Source organism: Gavialis gangeticus, unplaced genomic scaffold (assembly GCF_001723915.1).
Source record: "Gavialis gangeticus isolate Ggan-Ray unplaced genomic scaffold, GavGan_comp1, whole genome shotgun sequence".
NCBI classification, from domain to species: domain Eukaryota; kingdom Metazoa; phylum Chordata; order Crocodylia; family Gavialidae; genus Gavialis; species Gavialis gangeticus.
The window spans coordinates 32,331,932-32,344,506 of NW_017729006.1; the positions used below are offsets into that span (position 1 = coordinate 32,331,932).

Below are 12,575 nucleotides of genomic sequence, written 5' to 3' on the forward strand. Positions count from 1 at the left end.
ACTGTTCTTGCAGGTATGGAAGGATCCCTCGACATGTAGTGGCTCCCTTGTGGCTGTGCATGGTGAGCAGATAGTAGCCCTCATTTGGCACTCCTTGCTAACTGTTGTAGCATATCTTGCATCTTCTACCTCTTCTGTCTTCTATTCAGTCATCCATCAAGGTCACACTTAGTCCCACCTATCCCAGGTTTTCAATGTCTTTAATTCCAAATAAAATGAACAATATCCTAGCACAGGAACTAGGTCCATTCCCATCTTCTCCCACCTGAGCTGTTTCTTCCCTCAAGAGTCTCCTCACTGACTGAATTACCCCAGCACCTGTTAAAAGATAGCTAAATCTTATATAGGTGTTTGCTGACCTGCTGCCCAGCTGCCAGGTACAGCCATGAGGACTATATGAGCTTTGAAATTCCCATTAACCCCTTCTCTTCTTGTTTATTACACTTGTAAATTCAGAAGATAAAGTAGCATATTCACAAATACATTTTCCATATGGTATACATTTGATTTTTTTTTTTTAACAGATTCATAAATTACAATCTTACTGCACAACAAATGAGAACAGGAATCCTCATTTATCAATTAGAAGAATAAAAATCCACTCTCTTCTTAAAATTGCTATAGCTCTGTATACATTATACTTAAAAGTTACTTACATCTGGTTTGGTTTTAGTATACTGGTATGGAACCTTTCCCCTGAATTCTTTTAAAGCAATTTGCAGAATCAAGTAAAACTTTTGTTTCTATGATTTGACTTTCATTATATATAAGAAATGCATTTTAAGGTTTCTTGATATCAGATATGCAGATGCTATTAAGAACAGTTCTGAAATTCTTTTTCGTGGAAGCATACATGAAGGCACTTTTGATTTGTAAAAATCTGTTTCTGTATGATAAATAAGTCATGTCTAGAATTAAAGAACATCCTTAAATGCCTTTGTCTTCAAAATTGTTTGATTAGTATTTTATTTTATTTCAATGTCACCACACATTTTTCTCTCTATAAAGATCTTATTCAGAGCTGCTTGATGTCAAAAATTACACCTACAAAGTCTATAATAGAGAGTAAAGTCTATAGGTCAGACTGAATATATTGTTTTCAGAAGGGCCTCCAAAAGGCTGAATATATAGCAAAGGAAATCTATAGATAAGACTAAATACACACACACAAACTTTCAAAACTACATATGTATGTATGTATTTAGTGTTATCTATAGACTTCACTTTCTATTAGTTTTGTAGGTGTATTTATATATATATATCTATAGATATAGATATATATATAGAGAGAGAGAGAGAGATATATATATAGATATATAGAGATATATATAGATAATTCAAAGTAGCAATAAAACTATTACAGTATTTCTATACAGAAATATCTATATCTATCTATCTAGATCATGTAGAGAAATGTAGTTTTGTAAGTCAGAGCAGAACAAACCTTTTAACAGTAAAAACCTAAAAGATTCAAAGTAGTTATAAAATTGTTATGGCATTACATACACCAGTCAGTCTATCAGTCTGCCTATAGATCTCTCTATTGCTCTATCTGGATCTTTAGATAGAAACACAGACAGGTCTGTGTAGATGTACCATGATAGTTTCATTACATCTTTGAAACTTTTAGGTCATTCATTGTTTAAAGGTTGGTTTTGCTCTTACTTTGTAAACCGGTGGTTCTCCATATGTGTACTCACAAACAGAGCTGCTGGCATTAGTGACAGAAACCTAATTTTTGCTGCTTTTCACACTCAGTGGCCAACACAAGAAATGTATATAAGAAATAGGAGCTAGATTATCTTACTTCTTGAGTATCATCAGCTCAATAATTTACTATGTTTTAGGGCTGTGCAAAACAGCACTGTTTCATTTTGACTTCTGTTTCACCAGGACAGTGTTTTATTTTGCATTTTGTTTCATTTTGAAACCACTGTTCCTTTTCGTTTCGCCCAAGCTGTTTCGCCGTTTCGCCCATAGGCTATAATGGGGACGCACAAAACTGCCTATTATATTGTCTTTTTGTCTCTGATTCAGATGTAACTTGCAGGGCTGGTAGCCCTTTCTGAGGCCATGATGCGTGCCAGGTTTCAAGGAGATAGGTACAGGGGGTTCTGGGAAACTGCACCTCAGACTGTTCAGATTAAAACTTGTGTCACTTGTAAGTGTGAAGGCACAGAGAAAGCTCAGTTCAAACAACGCTTTTTATGCCGTTTTTCCATCCCTCCCCCAGAGCACTGGGATTGGAAGGGACCTCAGGGAAGGATCACAGTCACTGGGCAGCTACACGTCAGTATGAGAGCAGTCCTTCCCCCCTTTTCCTCCTCGCTCTCCTTAGTTTCTCTTTAACTGCAAGCAACTCCAGCTTCAAAACTCAAAACATTTTGAAACTTTCAAAATGTTTTGATTGCCATTGTTTTGTTTTGAGGCTGTTTCAAAGCCTTTCATTTCATTTTGATTTCACTGTTTTGAGCTCGAAATGAGTCAAAACAGCGCTGAAATGAAACAGCCAGTTAAATTTCACACAGCCCTACTATGTTCCTATTTTAGGGCCAGTCATATATATCCCTTTATATCTTTTAGAGCAAGGGTGGACAATTACTTGGGTTGGTGGGCCACTTCATGAATTTTGGTGTCTGTCGAAGGCCACACCTCTCCCTCTCGCCTTCCTTCCCTCCCCACAACCCCAACCGTGGCCAGCGCAAAAGCCTAAACCTGCCCACAGTTTTAGCACACCTCAACCATCTCTCCCCTCCTCCCCACTGCTAGAGTCCATCTTCCCGCAGTTGTAGCTTGCTCTGCCCTCCCAGTCCAGACCTGGCAGCTAGTGGCCATGTTCACAGCTGCCCATATATAGCTGGCAGCTTTTGGGTTGAGGCTCTGGGCATGGGGTAATAGTGATGGGGGGGTGCTACTGCTGTGGTTGAAAGCTGCAGCTGTAGCACACCCCATCCCCATGCCAGAGCCCTGACCTGGAAGCTGCCAGCCATATTTGAGCAGCTGTGGACACGGCCAGCAGCTGGTAGCTCCAAAACTCAGGGGATGGGGGGAGGGAGGATTGTGTGCTACAGCTGTGGGTGCATTCACGCTTCTGCTTCCATACAGGTGGCAGCCCTGGATGCCCAGCATCATGCAGTTGCCAGAGTCACCACCCACCCATGGGCCAGGTCCAAGCAGTTGGAGGGTTGGATCTGGCCCACGGGCCGTATTTTGCCTACCCCTGCTTTAGAGCTTAGAGAGGTGTCACTGTGGACAGAATTTTGTCTCTAGATCCTATATTACTGGTTGTGACACAAGAAGAAAAGAGCTTTAGTTGACTTTCAGCTCCAAGTTGAAACATGTGAGGTTGGAAGTTGGGGTAAAAGTATGGCTGCTTGTCACAGACAGCATCTGACTTAGAAATTGGTGGATAAATTGTGTTTTTCCTTTCTGTTTATCAGCTCTAATTCAAAAGCAAAGTGTACAAAATGTCTTACTGGAGGTCAAAGAGAGGAAATAAATATGGAAGTACACAGTGCTATATTTATAGTCACTTTTCATAAAGAAGCTTCCCCGAGGATGCTAAATTATCTTCTTGCTATGTATACCATCAGAACATGTTGTGCACTTTGTTTATAGATGAGAGCTGATCAAATGAAATAGGAAAATATATGATTTATGTGGTGCTAGAAAGGCACTTGGGATGGATTTACTTGCACTTAGACAAGTATACAGTTACTGAAGAACAAATGTTTACTTAAGAATTGATTGTTTGCCTAACATGTGAAACATGAAAGGAATTAAAAACAGATACTACTATGCAATATTCTCTCTCTGATGAAGCACTTCAGGTTGATATCACCTTACATATGGTTCTTTCTGTATATTTTTCACGTCCATAAATATGAAGCTGTACTTCCTCCTTAAACAAAGCTGTCACTTACTACATATTATTACAGTTATAAGTCAAGTTTGCTAATGTGTCACATACACTGACGTTCCTATCCCACACTGGAGCCTTTACACCAGTTAGGATTGCTTATATAAGCCCTTTCTACATACTATGAAGCAAAGTACAGGTTTTACCAACAGTATCAGGAGAATTTCTGAAAAATATTCTAACACAAAAATCATTGCCCTTAGCATAATGTAACTCATTTGGAATGTATTATAATGGATAAAGACAAACTAAACTGGACTTTATATTCAATATATGTAAACAAGGACAGTCCCAATAAGTAATGTATATATAGTAGGAGTTTCAGAAAGGCTAAGTTCCCAAAGCTGAAGAGAAATTATCAGCAAAATGGACTGAGTGGAAAAAATTAAAAAGAAAAATACGAATGAAAATTGGAAGGAAGAGGAAAACTTTTGGTGAAGTGGCATTCTGGTTAAGTGGTGAAGGGAAGACAGCACTGTAGAAATGTTTGTGTGTGCGTGTGTATATATATGTATGTATGTGTGTGTGTGTGTGTGTGTGTGTGTGTGTGTGTGTGTATAGGTAGAAATACTTGACCTGTGGGAGTAATCATCATCGACCATGAGGGATCACTAATGAGAAATATATATACCGTATTTACCCAAATTCAAGACAACTTCAAATGTAAGTTGCCCCCTCAAATAATTAGATTCAGTACATGAAAAATAAGGAATTTGTACAGAATCAAAGAATAGGAGGGTTGTCTTAAATTCATTCCTCTCCCCCTCCCCCCACTACTGCAGTGGCAGGGGAACAAGTAGCAAGAAAAACAGCAGTGGTGGGGAGGCAGCCTGCCCCCAGGCAGCTTACTCCCCCTGGTGCCACTCGTCTCCCCTGTTGCTTGCCACACTTAGTGCCTGCCCCCTACCACTCAGCCCCCCTATGCCTGCTGCCAGCCCCCAGCTTTCCTTCCTTGACACATCTCCCCACTGCTGCTGCTTATCCTATGTAGTGACTGTGGCCTCAGCCTGGGGCACAGAGCATGTGGTAGCCCCAGCCCCAGCCCCACCTGGGGTAAGCAATGGCAGTAGCTCCAGCCCTGGGTTTGGGTTGGCGCTGGAGCCAGTGCTGCAGCAGCTACCCTGCCACCAGACAGTCTTCCCCAGTCTCTTTCCCCGCAAAACCACACAATTTTGCTTGTGTTCCCACCCACACTGCATCCTCCCCACCCACTCTGTGTGATTTTTCCCTGCATTCCTCCCCTCAATCCATGCAAACTCTCTCATGCTCCACCCCCCACGCTGCATGATCTCCCCCACATTGCCTTTCCCCACTGCATGATCTCTCCTGTGATCTCCCCACCCTGCACTGTGCTGCCTTTCCCATTTTTCCTTTCCGTTCTGCACCACATGGTCTCCCCTGTGCTCTCCCACCACTGACTATGCAGTCTTCACTGCATGGTCTTCCCTATGATCCCTTTCCCCCACACTGTGCAGTCTCCCCTTAGGTCAGGGCTGGAGCCACAGTAGCTGCCTGCCCAGGGGCAGTATTCAAATGCCAGAGGAGGCTTTTTTCTCCTATGTTGAATGAGGCAAAACACCCTGTAGGATTTGAATAAATATGGTATATAGTTATATATAACATCAACAAAATGAAAAAAGGGAAAATAGATACCAATTAAAAAAAAGAAGTAATTAAGTGTAGAATAGTGATAAGGGAAGCTAGAGGTATAGAAAAATTGTCACTGGAAAATCTGAGAGCAACAATGAGGAATTTTCCAATACGTATTAGAAATAAAAGAAGTCCTTGGAATGGTGTAGAGCATGGTGCTCAAGATTTTTACCTGGTGGGCCAGATGGGCAGTGCTTGGTCCATCTGCAGGCTGGATCTAGTTGGTAGTCCTGATCTGGCACCTGGGGTGGGTTCAGCAGGCCCTATCCAGCCACGTGGAGGGGAGCATGGGGCAGCCTAGTCCCACCCTGTTTCCACAAAGGAAAGAGGCTTGACCTGGCCCCAATCCAGCCAGAGAGCATGGGGAGGGGATAGAAAGGGAAGGAGTGTGACCCCACCCTGATACAGCTGCAGGGGGGGAAGGGTCATGGCCCAGCCTTGATCCAGCTGCAGGGGGCGCGGGATAAGGAAGCAGGTGTGGCTCAGCTCCAACTTGCCACGTGGAGCGTAAGAATTTGACAGGGGGGAGGGTGGCCATATTAATTGCCACTGCTCCTCCATCTCCTAAATTCGTGACCCATGGGGAGTCCCATAGGTCAGATGCAATGGCCCCATGGGCCTGAGGTGGAGCACTCCTGGTGTAGATCCATTACTAGATAGAGATGGTAAAACTGTGACTGATGCAGAAAACTGAAAAGTGTTTTTCTAAATATTTCTACATGTACTTGGAAGAAACAGAATGATGTACTTTCAAATTCATGAGTATAACTGGAAAGGACGTTAAAAGGATGTTAAAATGAAGTTTCAAATGAAGTTTGCAAGCCTTGATGAATTGCACCCAAAAGTCCTAAAAGATTTGGCTGAGCAGTTTTGTGGCCCACTGATATTTATATTTAATACATCTTGAAATGCTGGGGGAATTGCAGAAGACTTGAAGAACACTAACTTGAAAAAGGCAAAGGGGGTGACCTATACAACTATAGGTCAAGTAGCTTTACATTTGTTCTGAATGAAATAGCAACAAACTGATATGGGATTCCTTTAATAAAGATGTGAAGAAAGAAATATAGGTAAAGCCAGTCAATCTGGTTTTATGAAAAATAGTCATTTTCAGAGAGATCCAATTTCATTCTTTGATGAATTGCAAAGGTAACTGGCTACATTTAGTATTCTTAGCTTTTTATTAAGCATTTGACTTCGTACAAGCTAGCCATACAGAGCAATCTAAATGGCTTGGTAAGCTGGGCTCATTCAGACAGAAAGCAATGTAATGCAGCCAAATGTAAGGTCATGGAACAAAGAATCTAAGGTGTACCTACAGAATGGGAAAGGGCTGTATCCTAGAAGGCAGTGAGTCTGAAAAGTGCTTTTAGGGTTCACAGTGGATAAACAGCTCAACACAGGGTCCAGATGTGATGTTGTGGCAAAAAAGGCTAATTTGATACTTGAATGCTTAATCAGGGACACAGGGAGAAAGAAAAGGGAAGTGATTTTACCTTTATGTAAGGTACTGGGGAGAGTGATATTAGAATACAGCATTGAGTTCTGGTGTTCGCACTTCATAAAGCTGATGGAATAATTGGAAGGGGTGCAGAAGAGAGCCACACACATGCTTGAATGGCTGGGGAAAATGTCCACCGGGTTAGCCTCTCACAACTAAGGTTGGGAGCTGAGGTGATGGCAGTCCATATTGTCACAGGGCACTGAGACATACCTGCTTTCTTAAGAGTGGCATTGGGGAGCTAATGAGGGACTCACCTGACCAGAAGAGGGCTCAGGCTGGAGCTACATGCCCAGAGCCTGCACCAGTCAGGTAGTCTCTCCCCAGCAAACGTGAAGTGGGGAGCTCCTGGCTGCAGGGCATCAGGGCTCCTGCAGGGACCTGGACTTTGGCTGAGGAACTCTGCAGGTCTGGGACCAGAGGCAAGTTTCCTAGGTTGAGAAAAACTGGGTTTACAGGCAAGTGGCCTTTGTTTCTGTTAAACGCCTACAGGGATTGGGGGGTCTGCCAGAGGACAGTGGTGTTTCTTATTAAGTTACACCAGTAGTTTAGCCTTGAGCCCTGCTGGGGCAGCCTCGTGTCCTATTTCGAGAATCGGTAACACAGAAGCCCTCAGAGTGAAGGTGGAGCCTAGAAAATGGGGCTCAAACTGGAAGGTCCAAGAGCCCAGGGAAGGGTTGAGCTAGGCCAGAGGGTCCATGAGCCCAGAGTGGGCCAAGCCAGACCAGGGGCCTGAGAGTCCGGAGAGGGGCTGCATGCAGGACCAGAGGTCAGAGAGCCCAGAGGAGGGGCTGGTTGCTGGACCAGGGGTCAGAGGCCCAAGGGGGCCATGTGCATAAATAGTCACATCAATGAGAGAGAACATCTGCAAGGCTTGGGGTGTGGTGTAGGGGAGGAAAAGGAGCCGCGCAATTTGCCCTTAAGGCCCTACAGGGGCCTAATCAGGCCCATGGGGACCTATCAGCTGGGAGGGCTGTATTGAGGTTAGTGGGGCCTCAGGAGAGACCCAGGGGGAACCTACTGGGATTAGGGCTCACTTTAAGGCTGTTGGCAGCCTCCCCGAAACAACCTATAATATTAAGAACAAGGTGTGGCGGGTGAGCTATCTAGGGAGATAGCCATTAGAGTTTGAGCCTGGCAGGAGTGGCAAGGCCACTAGGGGGCATCACGGCTGCCCCTGTGGCAGTGAGCCCATCACACACACATCTTCATATGGAGAAAATGCCAGGTAATGAAAGTCAAAACCAATGGCAAGAAACTAAAGCCTGGCAAATTCAAAGTAGAAATCAGGCACGATTTTTTAACCACAAGGAGGATGAACCACTGGAACAAGCTAGTAACAGTCATCTCTTGATGACTTTAAATCAAGGATTGGACTCCTTTCTGGAAGAGATGCTTTAGTCAAGCACAAGTTATTGGGCTCAGTACAGGGCTAGGGGGTTGAAAGTGTATGGCTTTCGTCATGCAGAAGGTCAGATTGGATGATCTAATAGTCCTTGAGATCTAAATATCTGAGACTATTTAATATCCAAATGTGAAGTTTGGATTTTGAAAACCAGTCTCTGCTACAGCTCTGTCGCTCTTCAAAGGGGGCATTAAACAGCCAGAAAGAACCAGTGGGACAGATCCTAGGGAACTGTTTTAACTATCATATGTAAGAGCATCCTTGGGACTGCCGCAGCCTATACTGGGGGCAGCTCAGGCCCCAGCCAGCCTTCAGAACAAGAGCTGCCAGAAAGGCAGCTTTGTTCCAGCTCTTCACCATCGCCACCCATTCAGATGCTTCAATGCAGGGGCAGGCAAAGTCTGGCCCATGGGCTGGATTAGGCCTGTGGTGTGGACTCTATTTCCCAGCAGCCCCGGCCTGTGTCGCTGTGGCCGGTTTCCATGGGGACCCCAGCAGTGGTGGAGCTGTGACTGGCCAGCAGCACTAGCAGGGTGCGCAGCTAGGCAAGGACCTGCTCTGGGGCTGGGATCTTGCGGCGGTGACAGTGTTGTCTGGAGCCAGGGCAGGACTGTGATCCAGACCATGCTGTCACCGCCACAAGGTCCCAGCCCTGACCCTGGAGCAGCTCCCTGCCAATGCTGCTGGGGCTGGTCTCCATGGAAACCCTGTCCCTGTCCCACCACTGCTAGGGTCTCCATGGAAACCAGCTGTAGCAATGTGGGCAGGGGCTTCTGGGAAATGGAGTCAGGCTGCCAGCCAGATCCACTGTTTTCCTCACCCCTGCTCCAGTCTCACATTCTGAACACCTGAGTATTGAGCTCAATATTTGCAAAAAGTAGTGAGAAGTACATCTAAACAAAGTGTGCCTAATTATTGGGATTTTTTTTTCCCCAAAAATTGTTTACATGAGCTTCAATTTATCCCTTTGTGTTTCTAATGTTCCTTTAAGAATAAAGTCAAAAGGACTGCTTTGGGTGATATATTTGCATACCTAAGTGGCAGCACCAGCATTCAATACTATTACGCGTTCAGAATAACAGAGAAGTAAGTAGGCATGACACAGTTTAGAAACTATTAAGTGGATGTAATAATAGACTTAATTAAACCCAGAGGGAATGCTTCTGCAAATCATTCGAAAACCTTTACAAAAAAAAAAAGTTTTGTGGAATTTGAAGCACAGTTTCAGATTGGCAGAAATGAACCAAGTAGGCATCTCTCATATTCTCTATTTTCCCCACAGAACAGGCACAGAACTAAAAGTGTCACTGCGCATTTCTTGCAAATATACCATAGCTGTGATTGCAGGTTGTACCTTGTTCTCCATACCCATTCACTCTTAGCTGCGTGCTGAGGATTGCCAGCTGTGATGTCAACATTTGCCCACAAGGAGCTAAATAGACTTCCATTGCCTTTCCAGCACCAAGCAATCACTAGACATGAATTGGTGATACGTTACAGTAAAAGTGAAGGATTCTGTATTCATTACCAACTTCTTTGAGGCATGTAGTAACAGACGGGCTTCTTGGCGGGGTAAATTAGCCTGAGTTGAGCAATGTGCTGATGTGAGTAGGCTGCTACTGCTGACTATTAGTGCATTTAGAGTTCGCTAACTGCAATCTTTCCTGAGACATCCCAGGACATCCGGTTACCTTAAAATGGTGCTAATTCAAGTGGAAATGGCTTGGCTCAGTCAGTGGGAAGACGCTCTGAGTTCCATAGGCATTGGATCCAGCCCTTAAGGAATTAATTTTGCATCTCTTTGACTGGATTATGGATGTATTGCTTTGGTGTGGAATTTGCCCTAAACAAGCAAATGGATTTTTTTAAAAGGTAAACTTATTTCCCAAATGTAATAATAGTGGGATATCCATTGTATAACTATTATGCAAATGACCCCTTAAACCAATTCAAAACATCCCCACAGGAAATTAAATGCAGGTGCTTAATTATCATAATGAGTAAAATTAGTAATACTTAAAACGACTATTACTTATTTAAACTTTGTCTCCTTATGTCTGTTTTTTCACAGGACCAGCTGTCAGATACAGCGAGTTCAGTGTGTCAGACCCCAAACCTCCACCTCTTATTGGACAGCACACGGTAGAGGTACTGAAGGGTGTGCTGGGATATGAGGATGGCACCATAGAAGAATTGCTCAACACTGGAGCAGTGGTTCAGCATGAAGTCAAATGAAGAACTTCAGTTGTAGTGCTTCGTGCTGAGTCTTCTGTATTTGCTCCTGTTTGGGATTCTTTCAACTCCTTCCAGGGAAACTCAGAAGAGGAGGTTTAATTCAATTCTTAATTTTCTTCCGTGTGCGTTTGGAATGAATCTAGCAAAGTTGTATTGATTAAAGCAATCTGGTAAAGACTGTGTGAAGGAAATTTGTGAGGGAGTAAAAGTTGTAATCACAGAATCCTACATGGCTAATCATTTCCTATATTTTTTTTTCTGGGAAATATAATTCTTATCATAATGAGGATAATTGCCTAAATGTTTGTCCCTATAATGACACAAAGTTGGTGAAAAGAAGCAGATCCTTGAAACATTTGGACACTGCCATCTCCATTTGCACATAAGCTCCTTCTTAAAATATTTGACCACGAAATCAAAGAACTGAGCAAATTGACAGCCTCTGTGATTGATTTTAAACAGAATTTCTGAGCTCATGAGCTCTTTGTGGAGCTTTCATTTAAACAGTGGATGAAGTGACCATTGTAAAACTGCCTTCTATTCCCATGCCTAGTTGTGTAAATATTTGCTTTACATTGCCTTGCATTGCTATGACAATCCCAGAGTGTGTAGCACAAATAAACTTCAACTGTTGCATTTATCCTGTTAAGCGAAGAGCCCTGTTCCAAGCCTCGTGGAGAGTTGGAGCATGATTGGAAGGTACTGGTCTTCTGCATTTTTATTCAGCCCGGCCCTTGATTGGACGTGGACCCAAACCAAGACCTCAAATTTGAGCACCACAGGCCAATGTTTAGAGGAAACTTGGGTCTGGCTCTATGAGCAGGGACTCATCCATATCTCTTTTAATGGCCCTTACCCAAATCCCTTCACCTGACATCCATTTTACTATGAGGAAAATTCAGATTTGGATCTACATTTTTGGTAGAAGCCCATTTCTGTGATTTAAACAGGACCAGATTCTACTGGCCGTGCTCAAGTTTAATGACATCTTACTCTGTGGCTTCTAACAGAGTAAAGTATTACTCACTTTGAGTAGGGGTGGAAGAATCTGGTCCATCATAAACAGCAAGCAACAGATTAAAGGCAACCCAGTTATTCTTCTACACAAACCAATTTGGCAGTACCTCAGCCTCAATGTCTAAGCATATAATTTACATCTAAAGTAAACTCTGCATGGGAAGGCTCTAACCTTTGTTGTGTGTACCATTGGAGTGAGGCAGTGCCCTTCTACTCCTACAAGTAAATAATGCTAACTCAAACTGACATTCAACAAATAATGTCCATATTTCTCCCAAAGTATCGGAAACAGGCCTGGCATTATAACTAGCTTGTCACTGTGTTTCCACTTTAACAAACAACATCCTCTGTATTACATTTGAACTTCACAACTGTGTATTACCTTCTGGGGAAAAAATGGTTATGATATAATGAAACTGAAATGGAAACACATTGCAGTTGTCATTTTTGAAGCTCTGTGTGTGTGTGTTTTGGTTCATTTGTTTGCTTGTTTTGTGTGTCTTTCTGTGTTTTTTTTCCAATGTTGTACTAATCATTTTTTTTCTTACATTGTATTCTTGGCATAAAGCTCAACACTCTGTCCATGTGTTAAAGGCATCATGAGATTCTGGACTAGTGACTTCTTAAATAAATATAGAAAGAAATCTGCCTTGAGAGTCAAATGGAATAGGAAAACCCTAGGGGAAGAGTTAGTATTTGGGAATAGGATTGGAAGGGGTTACGATATAGTCCACCTTTAATCTAAGAGGAGCAACCCCTCTTAATGAGAAAAACAGTGATTTGCAGCGAGCGTCAAATAAAATGGGCAGTGCGATACTAAATTGAGTTTTGTTTATTGCTAGAACTAT

At 43.1% G+C, this 12,575-nt stretch overlaps 1 protein-coding gene across 1 annotated transcript in view; it reads left to right on the forward strand.

Annotated features, from left to right (window-relative positions):
* SUGCT (succinyl-CoA:glutarate-CoA transferase) overlaps positions 1-12,159 on the forward strand; it is a 678,860-nt gene extending 666,701 nt beyond the window's left edge. Inside the window, exon 14 of the mRNA XM_019508722.1 lies at positions 10,547-12,159. Coding sequence (XP_019364267.1) covers positions 10,547-10,710 — 164 coding nt within the window. The 3' untranslated portion in view covers positions 10,711-12,159. The remainder of the gene's footprint in view (positions 1-10,546) is intronic.
* The last annotated feature ends 416 nt before the right edge of the window (positions 12,160-12,575 follow it).